The sequence below is a fragment of the Lissotriton helveticus genome, chromosome 5_1 (assembly GCF_964261635.1).
Source record: "Lissotriton helveticus chromosome 5_1, aLisHel1.1, whole genome shotgun sequence".
NCBI classification, from domain to species: Eukaryota; Metazoa; Chordata; class Amphibia; order Caudata; family Salamandridae; genus Lissotriton; species Lissotriton helveticus.
Window position 1 is genome coordinate 721,649,879 of NC_136065.1, and position 21,293 is coordinate 721,671,171.

Sequence of the window (21,293 nt, forward strand, 5' to 3'; positions counted from 1 at the left end):
GTGGTGGATCAACCATGTGACATAGGTAACCATGTGACTATGAACATAGAAAAATTGGTTGTGCTGAAAAATGCAAGTCATGGTAAAATAAAAAAGCATAGTTATTTCTAAACAGTGTAAATACATCTTTACAATTCATAGAATAAGCTCTTGTTATAATGTTTCTGTCATTTGTGATTTCTAGCTGCTCTATGTCTGAACAGCGGAAACAATTGTGTTACAATTTGGCTTCTGCCTATTGCGTGCTGATCTAGACATGGAAGAGTTCCTTTCTGAGGTATAGAAGCTCTCAGCTGCTCTGCGCTCTGTAACTTCGTGGGGCCAGATCGAGTCATATCGCGTGTGCGCGGTGTCCCTCTATGGGTATGTTCCCAATGTAAGTACGCGGCGGACTAATGTTAAGACTCGCATCCACTGATGTTGTGGGAATGTACAGATTAATGTTTGTTTGTTCACGGGCAAGGGGCTCCGTTCGGGATGTGAAGCGTAGTGTTAACGCAAACGATTATCCCGGTAATCTGTGATAAGCCTGCTGCGTCTGGTTTAGAATGTACGCTAGGCATCCGTTTTCTCAAAATTAGTCAATGCCGCCTAAATGTGGTTAGGGGGGACAGGGCAAGGTGCTAGGCACGGGTGACTGCAGGGTCTAATACAGGGAGGAAAGTGTTGGGGAAGTTCGGCCTTGTGGTTGTTAGCCTGTTCAACTTAAGTGCCACGGTTCAAAAGTGAGAACTGGTAGCTGGATTAAACGCAAGTGCGTGAAAATGGACGGGGATAGCCTGATGGGCTAATGGGCTTCAAAAGCGTGTCTCGTTGGAGAACTGCCTTTTTGCCTCGTGCCTGTATCTTCCTGTGACTTTCCAGGTGGTAAATGTCACGGACGGAGAGCCGCTGTTGTCGATATGATAATACCTCAGTTTGGAAATGGCTTGCAGGGTTGTGTTTAGCGCGTGGTTGATCCAGTGTTTAGTGGTTGTATGTGTGTGAAAAAAGGTGATAAAAAATAGTTGAATTAAAATTAAAAAAGTGCACTGAGTGATTAAAAAGGATCGAGTCCTAGATGGTGAAACCGGATGTTCTCAAAAGAATGGGTAAGTTACTGAGAGCGTGGTAAGGGATGTTGAGGCAGCAAACTAAGTGCCGTATCACAGGTGTACACTCAATGCTTCGTCAGCGTTAAGACCATTTGGGATCTTGCTATTGAGCTCTATAATGTATTTAGACTCAAGTCTTCTCAGTTTTTGTTGTCTGTTCTCTCCCCTGGGGTTTGGTGCTACACTGTCCAGTACAAAGTAAGTGAGTTCCTCAGTTTTGCCGTTGTGGTGGGCATTAATGTGGCGAGCCACAGGATATGTGGGATCGTCATTGTTGATAGCTCTGAGGTGTTGCAGGATCCTTACGTGGGCTGGGTGTATGGTGCTACCTACATAGATTAAATCGCAGGAGCATTTAAGAACGTACACTGCAAAGTCTGTTTTACAGGTGTAGTGTTGTCTGATTTTAAATGGAGATTTTCTGAATGGGAACCTAACTGTTTTGGTATTGACCCCATGTTGGCAGGCTTTGCACGTAGTGCAATTGAAGAAACCCGGTTGAGAATGCAACCAGACCTTCTTGGTTGGAGCGGATGGTGCGTAATTGACCAGTTCTTGACTCATATAGGTTGCTCTCCTAAATGTTAACTGAGGTAGTTTAGCACAACTCTGACCTATGACTGTGTCATTCCTAATGAGGGGCCAATGTCTATACAGGATTTTCCTAATGTTCTTATGGTGCATGTTGTAACCTGTAATCACTCTGGGTGTTCTGTTGTTGCTAGTTGTGGTTGTGTCATTAGGTTCTTTAGGCTTTTTTTGGAGCAAAACCGACCTGTCCAGGCGGTCGCTCTTTTGTCTTGCTTTGTTCAAGTTATTTTGGCTGTAGCCTCTTTCCTTGAGTCTGTCAAAAAGGCTATCTGTACTTGAAGTGAGGTCTTTCTGTAGACTGCAATTTCTCTTCATCCTTATGCATTCAGCATAGGGGGATGCTCTCTTTGAGGCTTATGGGGTGAAAACTTGATGAGTGTAGGATGGTGTTCCCTGCAGTTTCCTTTCTATGGGTGCGAGTCTGTATCTTGCCTCCTGCATGAAAAACCTCAAGGTCTAGAAATGTTATTTTGTCTTTGTTGGCTGTGCATGTGAATTTAAGATTCAGTTTGTTGTTATTTATGTCTCTGGAGAATTGAAGGGCGCTTTCTTCTGAGCCCCGCCATAAGATGAAAATGTCATCTATATAACGCTTGTACAAGACCACGTTGTTGGTGATTACGTGATGGTATTGGGACATGAGTACTTGCTCCTCCCACCAGCCCATATGCAAATTAGCATAGCTGGGGGCGAAGCAAGTCCCCATGGCCGTCCCTTGTATTTGTTTGTACAGGAGCTTGTTGTATGTAAAAGTGTTGTTCTCCAGGCACCATTCCGCCATGTGTAACAGCATCAGGGTGTGTTGAAAAAGGGTTATGTTCCTGTTGCCAAGATAGTGCTGCATTGCTTTCAAGCCGTCTCTGTGTCTAATGCTTGTATATAAGCTTTGGACATCTAAGGTAACAAAGGTGAGATCTTGTTCCCAAGCATGATCATATATACAATTCAAAAAGTATATATATTTATCTACATATATATGCAATAGTAACACACTTGGCAAATGCAAGTTAAATGCATAGATAATAATAAACACAAGCAGCAAATAATACTGGATGTCCTGCAAGAAATTAGATTACTTTAGATGTGTACCTAGACTCACTCACGCACCAAAAAGTCAATACTCAAAGAAAACACCTCAGATGATTATAGCCACTGGAAACTGAAGGTGCACACTAACAGTCACGCGTCACAATGACTGTTAAAGCCACTAGAAACTGAATATGCATGCAAACAGCCACACATCACAATAACAACAATCAGAAACAAATCACCTCACCGGTTGCAAACAGTGCATCTTAGCCCACTCCAGACTCTGGGATTCACAGCTGGGGCTGAGAGCCTCAGCAGACCGAGGTTCTCCTGCACTGAAGTAGATGCGTCCATCTCCATCCGTACTCCAAAACAATCCAGGTCTCTAAGTCAACAACCCTAAGCATTATAGTCTTAAAACACACTAGAAGCTTCGAGAGGCCTTCCCTTTGTGCCAAGGAAACCTACTCGAATTGGCCACTTTCCATGCAAGCATTCCAAAGGCAAAAGGAGTTCCCACGTTCCCTCTGCATTCTCACATGTTCCAGCCTTTATCTTAACGAAGCTTACGAAAGCCTCTGGCGGTACATTCCACAATCTCCTCTCGAAAAACAAAGCTACCTTGAACGTGAATAACCCAAACAACTTGAGCACTCTGGGGGCCTGCCTGTGCGCACAAAAAGCTCAAGCAAGACAGAGTCAGGATCCAAGATGACATAAACACATGTCAAAGCCAATAGTAAGAACTTCATAACACTTCCCAATGTACAACACAATGCACATTTGTGCACCACAGCCTATAGCATCACATACGTCATCTCTCAATGTACAGCACAATGCACATTTGTGCACCACTGCTCATAGCACTACACTTCGAGACCAAGAATTACAATCCATCTCTCTATCTCTCTCTCTCTCTCTCTCTCTCTCTCTCTCTCTCTCTCTCTCTCTCTCTCTCTTCTCTCTCTCTCTCTTTCTCTCTCTCTCTCTCTCTCTCTCTCTCATGCTGTCAAATGCGCATCCCACATATTCTGTTCTTGGCAAGCTGTTCTACTCTGTGACACCTCCCACTTTAAAACTTCAAGGGAAAAAGGCATATGCAGGACATACTTTAAGGCTAGGGTAAAATGAAACACGTGGTTTAAAACCAAAGGAGTGCCTCTAGCACTACAGTAATATGTGTACATTTTTTTTCCTCAGATATTTTTTATTGAATTTTCAGGCAAAACAGGAACATAGATGTACAAACAGAAAATCACAGAATGGCATGAGTTGAAATACCGTTACAAATGTGCATTTATGTACATTTTTGGTAAATAGCTGAATTTAAAAATGTGGTAGCCATCTCACTGCAGAATGAGACAGCTGTATATGTATTTTTGACTTTTTAGAGGATATGTTTTTACTTTACCCAAAATGTTATATATTATATACTTATAGTTTCCATTATGTTAACTAAAAAATCAGTAGTCTGTTACACACACAGGCATATATAACTCAAATGCATTTCAAACATGATGGACATGCTCTACAGCCAATTGGAGAAAGTGGCACACATTGGTTAAGAGTATAAATGTTTAAAGTTGAAGGTCCTAGTTAATTTGACTACTATGAACAGTCAGGAAGAACTGTGTTTTTGATGTCCAGTATATAGCAATGGAAGGGCACAACAAATTCTTGTGATAATTTCACTGATTTCATTTCTTTAGACTTACATCTTTGCACTACTGGGCTCATGTTAAGTAACAGGGACAATGTCCCTGTTTGCATCACGCCACATCTTTAAAGCTTTAGAGCGGGGGTGCCAATTGCAAACGGTGACAGTGCTCCCTACTGCAATCAATGTGCTCCCCACGGGCGTCTATTGCATTTACACCCACACAGAGCCACACACACAGTCATTCACATAGAGCCACCCACACACACACAGCCACCTAAACAGAGCCACCCTCACACAGACAAAGCCACCCACAGATAGAGCCACCTAGAGAAAAATCTATCCACACAGAGCCACACACACACAGACTGGCTTGTTAGTAGAAAGTAGGGACGCCCTTTCATCAAACGAAAAAAGGGCGTGAAAGGAGTCTCATTTGCGATTAACCGATGTGAGCGGGCCCATGCTACCCGTTGTCCCAACTTGGGGCCGCTCACCACCAACCAGATGTCTCACACACACCACTGAATTCCAACAGTGCTCTTCGTGATTTACAATGCACCTTATAAACGTGCTGGGTAAAATATTCCTGTAAGTACCACCCTCAAAATTAAACACAGGTCAGAAGTGCAGACCGGGCTACTGAAGTATGCTCGTATAACAAAAAAAGAAATAGACACCCACAAATAAAAATGCACTTAGTGCCAGACTGTCTGACGACATGTTTGGAAGTTCGATTTTAAAATAAATAAATAAAAAATGGTTTGCCCTCCTGGATCCACTCTGCTCTACCGCCGGCACTCTGGGCCTCTCCCTCTGCACTGCGCATGCGCGAGGGGCTGGGTTCAGACCGGAACTCAACGCCGACTCTTGACAATCCGCCCTGGGACAGAGGCGACCAGAAGACGCTGCCTGACATGCAGTGAGGGGGCATCGCTCTGTTTCAGCTTGGAAGGTTTCACTGTGAAGTGTTCTATTAAATTATCATTTTAGATGCTCACAGAATAGAACTGTTTTGTCCTAGAAAGAAAATCCGAACTGTCCTACGAGCGCGACATGAGAACCACACAATGAGGTTTCAATTAGAAACCCGGAATCACTGGGCAGACCAACACCGGCGGAGGGGTAGAGAGGAGTGTAACTAATCACCCACACTCTGCCCTTTCCCACGTGCCCCATGGCTTGTAGGGCCCCCGTGGGGGTAGAGAGAGCCCTGGGATAGTTTAACTAAGTTACCCCACGCTGCTTTCCTGGTTTTACCGAGGAGTAAAATGGCGGCCGTAACTCCGAAAATTTCGGATTCGGGGGGCGTGTTTTTGGCGTTTTGAGTGACGGATGACGTCACAGCCAAAAGAACGCAAACAAACACGCCCCGAATCCGAAAGAGACGGGGCTTTATTGGAGTGACTCCCTTCTCCTCCAATGGCTGGCCTCCGTTTAGGAAGCCAGCCAATGGAGGAGAATGGAGGAGAGAGGCGGGTTCCAAGCACCCTAACTCCAAAACATTAAATCTTCGGGACTCCGCCCTCACTGCTTCGCAGTGAGAGCTACGGTCCCTCGACCTAAAAAACTACTGTTGGAACATATTAATGAAAGCAGCTGATCCAACAAAGGCACATGTTCAGTAATATATTCTTACACATATCCAACCCACATCTCATGAAATACATTCAATACAAAAGCATTGGGGGAAACTCCTTTCTATTTTTGAATTGATGATCACCAAGAATGAAGAGAACAGGTAGTCCTCTCCATTCACCTCACTGCCCCCATGCGTAAGGTAAATCTAAGTGGGTACAAGCTAAGTCCTGGGTTTGCTGCAAAAATCAGCGTGTATAGTTTGGTGCACACTTGTTTAGTGCACATGCTCAAAGAATTCTGTGTGTTCACCCATAGACTGTTTTCAAATTGTGAGATCCATGGCAAGTGTTTTATTTCACTTAGCCTCCTTTTTCCTCATTATTTCATATCAAAGTACCCTCAAATATGTGAGTTCAGCATGTGTACTGTACAAAAAAACTATTTTGTTTGATGTAATAGGCTAAACTTTTGCTCCATGCAATATATGTATCTAACCCACATATAGAAAATACATGACCCCTGTCTTTCCACTTAGTTAACTAATAGCACTGTCCTTGGTGGAGAGGGGTTGGGAATGTTTCTCATTAATTTTTAAAAACTCTCACTATTTAATAAATTCTCTCAATGAAGTGATGTTATCTGATGAGCTAAGATGAAACATTGCCTAACAATGCACTTAACCAGGACATACCTGTCCTGTTATTTCAATACTGTAAAATTATCTAAATTCTGTACCTTGTCTGGCCGCGGTGCCACATCTATACTGTCCTTGTATTCCGGGACCTTTACCTGTCTCTTTCATAGATAAGATCATGATGCATCACAAGTTTATGGCATTGCAATTATGGTCAATAAAATGCTTGTCACAGCTGGACCTTCCTCAACCCCACACTCCTTCCTCTCTCGACCCCAAACCTGTCAGCTGCTAACCACTCTCTGTTCGTGCTATGCCCTTCAGCGGTGAGTGGGGCTTCAGGTGCGTGCTTGAAGATCCGCATGGGGATGGCATCACCAGTTGTGCTATGACGGTAAGGCAGTAATGCTGCTCACCTTCCTGGGAGCTCGGTAAGAGGGAAGTAGGGTTCAGGACTGGACATCTATTTAAAGTACCGTGACCTGCAGATAACAAAAGAATCTCATTTTGGGTGAATTGTGCACTAGATCAATGTTGGGTTTTGGAGGTCAGTAAAAGTGACATTACGGTACAGTTAAAGATCATCGCTAGTTCCTCTTTGAAACTTTGGGGTTCTTACCTAATATTGGAAACTTTTGTAACATAATTGTGTTTAATGTCCTGGTGTCCGGAAGGCATGGACCATAACTAAGGCACTATTGCCACTGGGTAATAGCCTTAGTGGAGTCATGAGAATATCCACCTCTTGCATTACGTGACTGCAAGTGGGAGCAGCAACTGGAGATGAGACATTGGTCATTTGTGACTTATGAACTGTCTCTTTATTTGGAGAAGTTGGGAACCTTAGTGTGGCACCCTGCGTGCTCGTACTAGTCCTGCACTTCTCTGCTTTGTAAGATGGAGGAGGGTAGGAGGTTTCCTCTGGGGTGCTGAGGTTACCCGAGTGTGTATAGCATTGAAGAGAATGGATGTAGGAGGAGGATGTAACCCTGCGCGGAAATTTACAATGTCTTCAGGAGTCTCATCATCATAGGTAAGGGTTCTTCTTTGAGCTGCTGATACATTACATTGGAACACTAGGTTTAACCATCAAGTTGTTGTAAATTTTTTCGGTCACCTTGTCGTTAGTCAAGTGTTGCATTTTTCTTTCAATTCATTCACTTGTTCCTATATTTTTCCGTATAATCCTTAAGACACCGCAACCAAGACTCGTGGAGTCTCTTAAACGTCTCTTCATACCAATCAGTATGTGAATTCCATTGAATTTCTGGCACCCCACTTTTTCTTGCTTACAAAACTTGCCTTCGGTGCACCATTGTATCCAAATCAATTGTTCTCACAACCAGAAATCATTTAGAGGGTTCTATTTTGGGGTACCAGTGCCATTTTATCAAATACATGCAGGTCATATGCCCATAATTCGCATACATATAAAGCACTGGGGTCCCTTTTGGTACGTAGTCTTACATTTTCGGTGATGTTTCTCGCTAAAGAGCACTAGATATCAGTCTAGACTCCATTCACAAACATGCTTCTCGCTAAAGAGCAGTACACAAGGTATCACTCTATACTCAAGGCATAAACATTGTTCACTGTGAGAAGGCCAAGAAGAAGGGAAAAACACTACTGGAACACAACTGTAGATGCAAATATTCTCAGTTGGATCATGATTTCACCGAACCCCTTTTGCGTTCAAGGAATTAATCTTTTTGAGAAACTTGGTGCGGCTCAACTCACTGCTCAGACCTGGCCAACGGTTAAACCTCAATTTACAACGCACTTATTCGATTTTAAAACTCAGAATTCTTACCCAACACCCTGTATTCTAAGCTCATACCTTGTATCATCTATATTAATGCCTGTTGCACTGTACCTTAGAAACCTTCAAATGTTACCCTTACATGTCCTTAACCTCTTTCCTATGTGTATTCTGGCAACCTGAGTCCCCTGCAGTCGTAGGACGTGGGCGCAGAGAGCGGGCCTGCAGACACAGCTAAGACTCCGAGAAATGACTGACCTGGGATTTTTAATACGTTTCTTTTACCTTCCTGAGGTATGAGCACTTGGTTGTTCAGGGGAGAATCATATGCTCTGCAGCCCTTAAAATGCCAGCGACTGGTCCTCTGAGTACACAGCACCAACATCTTTAGAAGAAGAAAACACTTTACTCAGGTAATACCAGAATACACACTTGTTTAGATGCGTCGAGGAAGTGTCTTGACCGAGAACATCGGCCACCGGACTCATCCTTAGACTGAAAACACAGGCAGTATAAATACAAATCTCCACGGTCAGAAGTCATATGGGACCCCAAAAGTGCAGGCCTTTACCAGCAAAATGTGTTGCAGCCTAAAAGGTATGCACTTAATTTAATCAAGGCTCCCTTCAATTAGAAACAGTTCCAGCTTCTCAGAACCGGATAGTAAGTAAAATGCTTAACAGTTCAGCCTTGTACAGTGATACATGATAAGCAATGTTTGGGGATAGCAAATATCTCAATCTCCTTCAGGGATCGGTTCTGATCAGTTGAAAAAGGTGGTGATTACTACACTTCTATAGAAACCCACTGTAAGTTTCAGGGCCTAGCTGGACAAATGACTCATTTCTTACCTGCTCTTCAAGGCAGTATCTTGAGAAAGGAAATGGTAAAGCAACTCGGTAAGGATGACATGATAACCAAACAGCTTATTCCACAGAACCTCAAGTGGGGCACAGTTGTTTCTAACAAATTGAGCTGATTGTAGCAATAGTACCATCTGTCCTAATGCAAGTAAGTAAAATAGATCACTTTCACTCTAGTTGAATAGTAAATGTCAGTCATAACTGTGTTTTAGTGGGCTCCTCTCACACCTGGGCCCCAATGCAGTTGCTTCTGCTACACTAATACTAGCTAAGTCCCAACGCTATTGACTTGGGAGCAGAAGTATCAAACCATTTTTTTGTCGCTAACACTGCGATTCGCAAATAGCAGCGTTTGCGACAAAAAAATCGGAAAATGCGATGTATTATTGAAATTGCATTGCAAAATTAAGGAATCGCAAAATTTGCGGTTCCTTAACTTTGCGTTAGCATTTAAGGAATCTCAAATTGCGATTACTTAAATGCTTTGTATGAAGCACCCAAGTTGTGCGATTCCTAATTAAGAAATCGCAAATTACCACCAACTTGAGGTGGGTGGTAATTTGCGATTTCTTTCACAAATGCACTTTTTGCCATTTGTGAAGGTGCCATGTGGTGCACATAGGGCATGTGTGTGCACCATATGCGCACACATGTACATTTCAGGGGTGCATCAGGGTGTCCTTATGACACCCTTGTACCCTTGAAATTATTCTCAATTTGCGATTCTCAAATTGAGAATCGCAAATTGAGAATAACTTCACATTCATTCCTCCTGGCCCATAGAAATGAATGGGAAATGATTCCTTAATTGCGATTAGCAATTTGCTAATCACAATTAAGAAATCGCTAAAAAAAATTGATTTTTTTTATACATACCATTTTGCAATTCTAAAGTAACGATTCTCAAAAAATCGCTATTTGAGAATCGCAAATAGGTATTTTGATACATCTGCCCCTAAGATTCTACATCACTCTTGGTCAGGACTACTGTGTCACATTGTGCCATTAAACCAGCCTCAGCATATCGACATTGCTCAGTCAAATCCAACAGCAAAACCTTCACATTTGGGTTCAAATAGAATCCACCTGTCCCTAATCCTATTCAGTGTATGCATATGGTCTCTTTCATGTCCCATTGTGCTTTACCACCTTTATATCCAGATATTTGCTAATAATATGCATTGGACTCGAGAAGTACTCGAAGTACTGAAGCATATATCCACCGGTATGAAAAAAGGCTTCCTCTGACTGAACCAATAGGAAATGCATGTACTTATCATACTAGGTTCTCCCATACATAACCTAGTTGTTGCATGCCCTGCCCCCCTCCTGGGTGAAGCTGGGTTCCTTCACAAGCAGTAAAACACTTTGGAATCCACTTCAATACCAAGTTGTCCTTTATCTGAAAATCACTTTCATGGACAGTATCTCAGTTGAAATGTTCATTCGACCAATATATGTGACGATAAAAGTACAGTATAAAGATCATTTTACATTTGTGTAATTTAAAGCAATAAAGACATATAACATAGATAGGATGTGTCAAAATTCCTTCAAAGACAAACCAACATCACCAGCAACCCGTCCAATATAATTGAAATGCATACGTTCTACTAAAAAGCGACTAATTGCTAACTACAGCAATTCTGGGTTAGACAGTAATCATATGACCAGCGGTTAACACCTTCACGGCGCACGCCGCGGTGCTCGTGACTAGCATAGCTCGTCATGAGGCACAGTGGAGCTGTGCTCATGACGAGCTGGGCTCGTCACGACTCCGCGCACTGGCGGGGAATCAATTGCGCGTGGGCGCACCGCGGCAGTTATGACGAGCCCAGTTCGTCATGAGCACAGCTCCACTGTGCCTCATGACGAGCTGGGCTTGTCATAAGCATGGAAGGGGTTAAAGTGCATACATGCTTCTTATTTTGATTGCAGCAACAATATAGCTAAGGGCAGCAGTGCAAATTTCAGCAGAAGATGCATTTTTCAAATAAATTAGCCCCTCTCTATGGGATACAAAATGCGTGTTTAAAAGAATGGAAAGCAAAAAGTTGAATCTAAGGAAGTCCTACAATGTGCAAAAGAGCATAAAGTTTATAGTAGATTGAGCGGTAGCCGCATCACATGGACAACATGGAAGAGATGTATGTCAAGTGCATTCTATTAGAAAGGCCACATGAAAGTGGACTGTATTCAAACTCAACCTAGCGAGATAGAATCTATGCTCTGACTTAGTTATCCAGATTTGTTAGGGCTCCAAGCCTGTAGATACAGAAATGTGCATGTACCCAATGACAGATAACATGTTAGGTAGTCTTTCAAGTCTAGTTTCCTCTCTTAATGCTCTGTATGCCCCTTTAACAATCTTTTTGGAACTATGATCAACATTTTCAGGACTGTCAAAAAAATGACTGAAGCCCAAGGCATCAAAATGTATTTTTTATATAAGCCGGCCATAGGATAGCAGTCATGTAATCTAAATGTAAACATGGGCTATCACTTTTTTTTAAAATTGGGTCTAAGGTGTATTCCATATCTTTAACCGTAAAAGAAGTGGGCCATACTGACTTGTTCTTCGATAAAACATAAACCAAATTTCATTTGTGCGATGAAGCTCACAGTATTTTTACGGACATCTAACAATCTGCCCAAAAAGCTGTTTTTGGCAAGCTGAGGTTTCCCTGAGGGAGCATGACCCCAAACACCAGCACCATAGGTGCCCACTGATAGGCATTTACTGTTATAGAACTGAAGCATTTCCCAGATCGGCTTTTGACCCAGCCTTTTGGCAAATCTAAATATTGCGTCACCATCTGTCCCCATTTTCTGCGCTCTTTGAGGCATTAGCCTGTCCCCTCGCCCATTAGTGTCCAATAAAATGCCTAAGAAATTAGAAGAAAACACTTTCTCAGTGAGTCTCCATCCTATAAAAAATGTTTTAGATTTAATATTTTTGGGGCCACATGACATAACTAAAGACTTTTGCAGAATCAACTTAAGTTTAAGATTGAGCATAACATTGTTAAAACCATCTAAAAGCCTCTGGAGAGCATTCGCTGGCCGAGCTCAAAGTAACAAACTTCAAACTCTCCATACTGAGGAGCTTTACTTCACTGCTTGAGGCAAATCACGACAGCCACCTGGATGTGACATGCCCTAGAAATGACCTTTCTGAGGGGTTACACAATAGCTGTATTTTAGGCTTACCAGCACATGTCCAGACCATTCTAGTGCAGACTACCCTAATTTATATACAAGGCACCTTGACTTAGCATTCAACATCTTGTGCAACACCTACAAACAGGGTAATTTAGTATCTTTCCCTATATCGTGAAAGGAGTTTAATAAAACATTATGCACCCTGTGACAGTTCTGAGGTAATTTACTGTATGATGCCCCTGTAAAATATTTTGCCTTGAATAGACTACTCAAAAGGTTAATGAAGTGAGCATAAACCGGCTACTTGGTAAAAAAAAAGTGAGATCACCAGTTCCAAATCATTATGAGGAGATTACCCATATCAGTAATATTCAGTTTCATATATTAGAGGTTGCCCCTCTACTTTGTAAAGGAAGTGACAGGCAAAGTGATGTCAGAAAAGGACACATTGCAGGTTTGTAAACTATCGTCTTTAGCCCTACCATTATTGAATGACTATGGCAGTTATATGTGTTTCTAACAAAACTGGAAACACATTTGTTTGACCTCATTTTGTCTCACTTCTGAAGAGCAATAAGTTTTTCTGACATTAATAAAGTTTCTGAAATTGGTCTCTTCACGCTCATAATGTTATACGGAAATGCTTATCCATTCAGTGCTAAAATCAGGGCATACATTAGTGTGATCACGTGCAGTGTGCATGGATTCTGCACACTTAAAGACATACCCCTCAAACGTGAAGGATAGTGGTGCACCAACAATTAATTTAAAAAAATGAAATTATGACTAGGAAAGGGTCAAGGCTTTGATTAGGACAAATGTCAGGTATATTTGTTGACAATAAGCCTTACGCTTTCAAGTTTAGAGGTGCCATTACGCATTGAAAATCTTGTTTCATGATTAAAAATGGCACTACTTATAACTGCAAGCAAAATCACTAATCAAGTAGTCCTGGTTTTTTACCCAAATATTACACATTTTTACGTGTTCGTGGTTTATGCTTGAAAATGGAAAGTAATAAATCATTCAGATTTTTGGTAAACTAAATTATGTGTTGTACATAATTTATTTCCTGTTTTATATTCTCATAATCTCATCAATTAATCTCTCCCTATTAAACAGTCAAACATTTTAGCAATTAGAGAATTCATTTTCTGGTGTTTGCCCTAATGAGAAGTTAAAGTCATAGATTATCAATTGCTATGGAATAGATTTTCAATGACTAAATTGTTGGTCAGTTATCATTAGGTGCTATGTTTTGAATAAAAACAGAAACTATGAAAACAGATAGAAGATAGCAAACCTGCTTTTAAATGTAGAATTTCACCTGGAGTGTTCAAGGAATTTAGGACCTGTCTAATAGTCCATGTAGGTCTGTGTTTGCAGCCTACTGTACTACAGTTCAGTAAGGCATCCCTTTCATTATTTTCCTCAAATAATTGCAATTCACGTGGTAATCGTTTACAAATGGCACGTATAGATATTCAGTACGAAGCACTTATCCTTCTCAGCCTTGCTGTCACTGAATCGGTGGGACATAATTTGTATTCTGCAAGATAGGACACGAATGTGAGATGCAGCAATAGGATTATCATACCTTGCTCACCATTTCTTGCTCTTTACAGCTCTCATCTCTGTTCTTTTTCACAATTTGTGCCTCTCCTTAGACACTCCAGATGAAAACACTTATTGCCCAACCTACAAATTCCCTGATCTTCCTGAAATCCAGCAAAAACCAAAAGGTACCAGTAGTTTAGCCAGAATTTGTTCATTGTCCTTCTTTGCTTTGATCCATTCAAGTAGCTCAAGTATCTAAACATGCTGTAGGAAGTAGCTTTCTGTTGTTTACTAACGGCAGCTTGCATTGTGTTTCCACAATACGCGTGTGCTGCAGATTCCATGTGAAAAGCAAATCCCTCTCATGATATAGTTTAGCTTGAGCTTCTTACTGTTTTGAGCTAACCTAAAATAATAATAAACCATTGATAATGAAAGTGGAAATTATAACTACCTTTACATCTGGATCCTCTCAAATCCACTTCCGCTTTTCTCTGCTGCAGACGACAACCCTTATACTCCTACCTACCAGTTTCCTGTGTCTACTCCTAGCCCTAATTCAGAAGGTACTGTACTCAAGAATAATGTGGCTTATTTGCACAAATACTGACTTGAAGTGTATGTGATGATATAATCTGCCTTTGGGGGTGTTTTGGCTTTGCTGTGCTCTTTTGGCGTGTTTTTACATCCTAATGACTAACACTGGAAAGCAAGGTAATTTATTTATTTTCAGCTGAGTTAGTGTTCATGTATGTAGGGTTTGCCTTACTACCATGTAACTTCCTTTAACACCAAGCTGCAAAAGTAATGACTTATTACAAGCTAGTAGTGATGTAATTGAGCTTCTATTGTGCACAGACGTTAGTTTTCAGGGTTTGCTTCATCTTCTCTTTGTGAATTCACAGGCAGGAAACAGAGCTCTCAGGGCTTTTGTGGACCCTATATCTCTAAGGTAATGTGGAATCATTGCTGGGCTCCTCCCTGGTGCTTAAGGACTTCTTTCAAAATGAAAACCATGTCCTTGGACAAATTTCGAGGCAGCTCCAGTGTTTAGTGCTAGCTTGAAGTGGCTGACGTTATCTCCCTCATCATGACTATCACAGAAGCAGGAGAGGCATCCTTAAGTGATAATTAAATAGAGTTAACAGTAGTAGCCCGGGGTCCTGCAAAGAGCTGGGCCTGTGGCAGTTAGCCTCGCTTGTTTCCCCCCTGTGACGCCCCTAGCTCGAGGCCCTGTCCCACCTACTGGCTGCAGTGACAACACTTTGCTGCACGACTTGAGTAATCCTTTTCGTTTCGCCACCTTTACACTGGCAATGGAAGCTGCAACATAATAAATAATAATAAAGGATTTTATAAAGCGCATGGTTACGCCATCTCGGCGTGTCCCCACGCTGCAATCTCACGAGTTCGCACATACCAAACTCGCCCCTGCACTCCCCACACATCAGGAACTACCATGGACACACATATTCCCCATGCATTCCTATGGGAGGGCAGGCCACACTCACCACACATACACAGAGAGCGTATGCACTTTTCACTGGGCCACATGATTGTTATTCATGAATAAGCAATGGTCAGGCCATCCCCCAGCCCTCCAGTATTAGGGAAGACAATATGTGCCTGCCTCTAGAGCTCAAACTTGAACTACTGTTGCCTGTTTGCTGCTCCTCTGCCGACATAATAACTCCCAAAATATACTGTGGGCCTTTATTGATAAGAAAGGAGAGTGCCCCTGAACACCTCATTTTAGCAATCCCTTGCCTCTTAGCAAGGCTGCAAACCAAACACAGTGTAGGTCAGGGAACAAGCATAATAAATCACATACAAACCCAACCTTAGATCAACTATATGCACATTTATAGATGTTATACATTTTGAGCATTATGATAGCATCTCTACTCTAAATTTGTAATTGCTCTAGTTTCTTTGGAGTCCACATCTGTTCTTAATTTGTAAATAAATAAGTGCCGGTGCCTAAGATATTCGGTAGGAGGCCACTGCAACTTGCACCACCAACACGAACTACCAGTGCTTCCTCATTCAAGTATAAACACTTTGTACTAAACATCATAATCCTATAAATGTGGCATGGACAATTATAGGGCTACCCAAAGAGGTATGAATTGCAAGGCTGCGCTAGAATTATTTTTAAGTGTTTATTTTACTGTTAACCTGCTGTGTTCCATCAGAAATTAGACAGACAGTACCACGATGTGGTTGGTGGACTGTCAGTGCTGGTGTTAACATTAAGGTGCTGGGGCCAAGCACCAGCAAACACCTGCACAAATTAAGCACCGGTTTACAACGTGCATATCCTAATAATGAAAGCAGGTAATAGTTGTAAATTAATCTATGTGTACCATAGGTAATCAAGTTATGTATGAGCTTTGTAATGGACACGTATTTTCAAAAGTAATTGATCCCAGATCTGTTTAGGGAAATTGGTGAGTTCAAGCATTAACCATATGCTGGTGCATGTGACACATAAATAGCTAATCAACATTAGTGTAAAAACAGTACTCTTTATCAGTACAATGGACACCATACCATCTTATTTTCCATATAATCAAATATATGAATATTCTATATGCTAAACAAATGCCCATGTCATTTTAACTGAACAGATGGGTAGGTGATAGTTCATGGCGTTGATCCACACCACAAGCATGTTTGAAGCCACATCCCAAATTAGTATTTTGTAAAGGAAACACAATGTGGGGTGGTTAATGAAACTGATTCTTATTATATAACATGGGAGTTGTGCTTAGGGCAGTATTCTTTCTTTGAAAAATCTTTGTGGAATATGTAATGGTAAATTACGCTAAATAAAGCATCCAGAAAGTGACCAGTGTTATTGTTAATCAAATTAAAGAGTTGGCAGTGACAACTATTATAACTCAACAACACATGTGTATTAGAACCCTTATTAATAGTGGTATTTGGCATAGAAGCAGAAATGGTCTGTATAGTACATGCAAGGTTTATTAAGTGGTTAGCAGAGAGTATTTTGTTTTGAAAATGCTGACTTGTTACCCATCATGTCTCTGAGTGGACAACATCTTAATAGGGCAAAATTACTCTGATATTTGGAGGTCAAGATCAGGACAACAGCCCGGATTTTCGTTTCGCAACTATAAATATCTGCATCAGTCCAGGATCGATTTTATATTGGTTAGTCTATGGGGCCAAATTACCAGCAGGGCTAGCTGCAGGAAAAAAAGATATAGAGAGGAGGTTTCCACTATTGAGGCTGGAATCAAAAGGTTGCAATCGGAATTAGATCGATCCAATGGTACCTCCCCTGAAACATCTCATGAGCTACAAAACAAATTGATGAGTTTGAAAGGACAGCTGAAAACAGTGTTAAATACACGGTTACTTCGTAGGTGTTAGGCAAGTAAAATTGCTCACTTTGAGTACGGCGAAGGAGCAGGTAAGCTCCTTGCCTGGAAAGCAAAGTCTGATCAAGTTAGAAATAATATTGGATCAATCACGCAAGGTAACCTAACGTTTACATCAGATGTAGATATTCGTACGGTCTTTCAGTCTTTTTTTCAAGGTATTTATAAGGAGGATAAAATTGAGCATTCCAGTATTGAGACCTGGCTGAATGAGTCACATTGCCTTCATTAACCACAGAACAACAACCGATTACACAGGAAGAGGTTAATGAAGCTATTGTGAGCTGTAAAAAGGGGAAGGCCGCGGGTCCTGACGGCCTCCCCTCGGAAATCTATAGAGTCCTGGGTAAGGAAATTGTTCCTATTTTGACCCCTCTTTTCAATCAGATACTTCAGGAGGGGGAAGCCCCCCCAGCTTCGTGGGATAATGCATCTATAACTCTCATCTTAAAACCTGGCAAAGCTGCATCTAGTTGTGGGTCCTAGAGGCCAATATCTATCCTGAATGCTGATTATAAAATCTTCGCCTCTGTTATGGCCACAAGACTGGGGCAAGTAGCTGGAGACATCTTGCATCAGGATCAGAGGGGCTTTGTCAGGGGTCGACAGCTTTCCGACTTGACGTATGACTTGATCGGTGCTATCGACATTGCATCTACTCAATCCCTCCCTCTGGCAGTATTGACTCTTGATACTACCAAGGCCTTCGACAGGGTAAATTGGGTGTACCTATCGGGGGTCTTTTTTAAGTTTAAGATCGGGGCAAATTTTTGCCGAGCTGTTGGGTCGATTTATCAGAATCCTTCCTCAAGCCCTTTGGTGAACGGCATTCTCTCTGACCCCTTTAAGATCACAAGGGGTACTCGTCAGGGCTGCCCTCTCTCCCCTCTCCTATTCAATCTGTATTTCGAGCCCTTTGCCCAACGGTTGAGGAATGATTTTAACATCAAGCCCTTTAGGTATGGGGAGTGGGAGAGGAAGGTAGCCCTGTATGCAGATGATATTTTTTCCTCCGATCTGCATACAGCTCTTTCCTTGGTTGTCAAATTAGCCCAGGAATTCGGAGCGGTCTCCGGGTATGAGATTAATGCCTCCAAAACAGATATTATGGCTTGGAACATGGGTGAGATTCAGCAAGGGCTGCAGCTTAGCTCTAAAATGAGATATCTCGGAATCAGCATCCTTCAGGACGTTTCCAAGATTGTTGAAACCAACCTCTCAGATGTGGCGAGGGAGTGCCGGAAACTTATGCGAGCTTGGGCTTTATTACCCCTGTCTATTTTGGGAAGAACAAATTTAGTAAAAATGTCGATTCTGCCAAAAATTACGTTTCTTTTCAATACTAATCCCCTTTACTTTGAGAATGCCTCTTTAGTCAAGCTGCAGAGCGACATTAATTCATTTAGTTGGGCTTATCATTTGCCTAGGATCGCATGGAAAAACTAAGGCGGCGGAGGGAAAAGGGAGACCTAGCTGCTCCGGATCTCCAGTTGTATGCTTGGGCTTTCCAATTCTCCCATTCTCGCATGTTACTGAAAACGCCAACTAACCCCGGGGCTGGTGGTATGTTCTTGGCTATGCTTAGAGGGGCCAGGTTACCAGAGGAGGGGTTTTTGTTCAAATTTGGTGATCCCAAATTTAAAAACAAAAATCAAGCTAAAGGTTTTACAGGGTTTCGCTAAAACATGGGCTAAGTTGCGATGCTCAGTAGCGCTAGGATATTTTTCTAGCATGGCCCCTTTGTGGGATACACCGGGTGGCCCGGGATGGCATAAAGATAGATTGGTCTTACCCTTAAGAGAAGCAGGGATTGAGGTCTGGAGAGATCTGTTTGTGGAAGGTACCTTAATTTCATGGGAGTTTCTTAGAGTTAGAGTGGGTATAGGCCTTTCTAGGTTTAAATACTTACAGATGGTTAGCTGGGCCCAGTCACAGAAGTCTACCCAGAGCAAATACCAATTTGGAGGGGGCAATTATTTGGAACATCAGCTTGTTAACAAAGTCCTGGGAAGGAAGGTAGTCTCTTTCTGGTATCAAGCTATATTGGAAGAGGTAGATGGCGAATTCCAACTGGCCAGCAATCTCTGGGGTAGTTCCCTTCTGGATCATGACAGCGAACATTTGTGGATAAATTCTTGTAAGACTCCTTGGGAGGTAGTTAAACCAGCATGGCTCCGAAGGAATCACCTGTTTACTATACACAGGGCCTATTACTCACCTCAGAGACTATCAAAAATCTCAAAGCCCCCCCCCCGCGTGCTGCATGAGGTGTGGGACAAAAGCTGCCTCTGATATTCACATGTTTTTTGAATGCCCCGCTCTTTCCTCTTTTTGGGACTCCATTGGTAAAACAATGACAATATCTCTTGGGTGTCCTGTCACTATCAATCTACCGCTGGTTATTTTTGGCCAGGTGGAGGGTCTGACAGGCCCCGCTAAACAACTTCTTTTTTATGCCATCTTGTTGGCTAGAAGAGAAATTTGTAAAAAATTGACGGAACCCTCACCACCCTCCTTTTTGGATTGGCAGTCATCTGTGTTAAAGGTTTCCAGATTAAATCTTATGAGAACAGGCAACCGAAACAAGCGAGCCTTCTGGAATCTTTTGAAATGGGGGTGATGCAGAGGTAGTGGCGACAGGGTTTTTTTTTTCTCACTGTCCCATGATTATGCTGCCCTGCTACTCTGTAGACTCTCCCGGTGCCATTAGGTTGCGTCCTGGTGGCAGTGCATTGCTGAGTACGACTAGGCTTGGTAAGCTCGGTAAAGCGGCTCCCCATAATGCTCCATAGAGGCCCTCGAGTATCCTTGTACACTGGTAGGTGAGGGCCCCCACTTCCAGATGCCTACATATCCAGTATGCTGAGGCAGTGTGCGGATGTCTCCAGGGTAGATTGGAGCTAGTTGGGTAGAGAATGAGGACAAAATAAAAATAGGGCAAAATTAGTTCACAGCTCGAAAATTGTTGTACATCATCATATATAATTTAAAGATATTTCTGAGAGCAATCTTTTATAAAGTGATGCCATATTTGTCGAACGAGGCAGACCAAGATTGAAAGCAACAATGTGACTCCCCTACATCATTACACATAACTTAGAGCCATATCTGTTATTCGTATTTTACTATTTTACAAAGTTTTGCTTTGTTTGGCAGACCTTTGAGAGAGAGGGAAAAGGAATGTCACCACTAAATCTTAATGATAAGTGAGGGGGACAAAAACCATTATGATAAAATTCAGTAAAAATGGACTTATAAAGTGCTATGTAATATACTCTAATCTATCACCCAAGGGCACGGGCCTCACCCGTGTGCAGTCATAACTCCTCATATATGTATTGCAGTTACACATGGGGTGCCATTTTGGCCCCAGTTTTATAACCCCGGTCACGTATCCTTATCCATAATGACATACTGTGTATGGACGCCATATTGGAATGAGTATGGAACCCAACATCAATAGTAACATTGTTCCTCACTATGTGAGGCAGCATGTCTCACTAAAGACAAATTGCGTATTGTCGGCATACTATAATCGGTATATGACAACAAGTTAATGTTTCTTGGTATATATATGATAGCAAAAATATAAAATCCTGATTTTAAAAGACAGCCATACTTGTCTTGAAGTGTTGTCTCTTGAAGTGCATTACCATATTAATAATGTTCAGTTTATACAACCCAATAACAATAATAGCCATAGTCCTAGGTATGTGCGGTAGCACATATCGATAATGGCACACTACTTATAGGCTCGATATTAGAATTGGTATACACCTCCTAGATGATATTCCCCTGTATGTGGGGCGGGGAAAGAAACAAAACACTACATTTGAAAAAAAAGAGTCCTAATTATTTTGAAGCATTGTCTTATAAAGTAGTGTACTATTAAATTCACCATTGGATTTGAGTATGTAAATATACATTTATCACTTAGCACAGAAGACTAGCATTTGACT

General features: G+C 41.9%; 1 protein-coding gene across 41 annotated transcripts in view; it reads left to right on the plus strand.

Moving 5' to 3' along the window:
- Positions 1-21,293, plus strand: part of SORBS1 (sorbin and SH3 domain containing 1) — a 1,860,906-nt gene that overhangs the window by 1,442,646 nt on the left and 396,967 nt on the right. For 29 of the 41 annotated variants that reach the window (XM_078643144.1, XM_078643174.1, XM_078643143.1 and 26 more), the window contains 2 exons: positions 14,038-14,112; positions 14,431-14,493. The exons of 11 other annotated variants lie outside the window; for them this stretch is intronic. In XM_078643144.1, the coding sequence (XP_078499270.1) occupies positions 14,038-14,112; positions 14,431-14,493 (138 nt within the window). The remainder of the gene's footprint in view (positions 1-14,037; positions 14,113-14,430; positions 14,494-21,293) is intronic. One more of the 41 variants, XM_078643142.1, reaches the window with a different exon arrangement.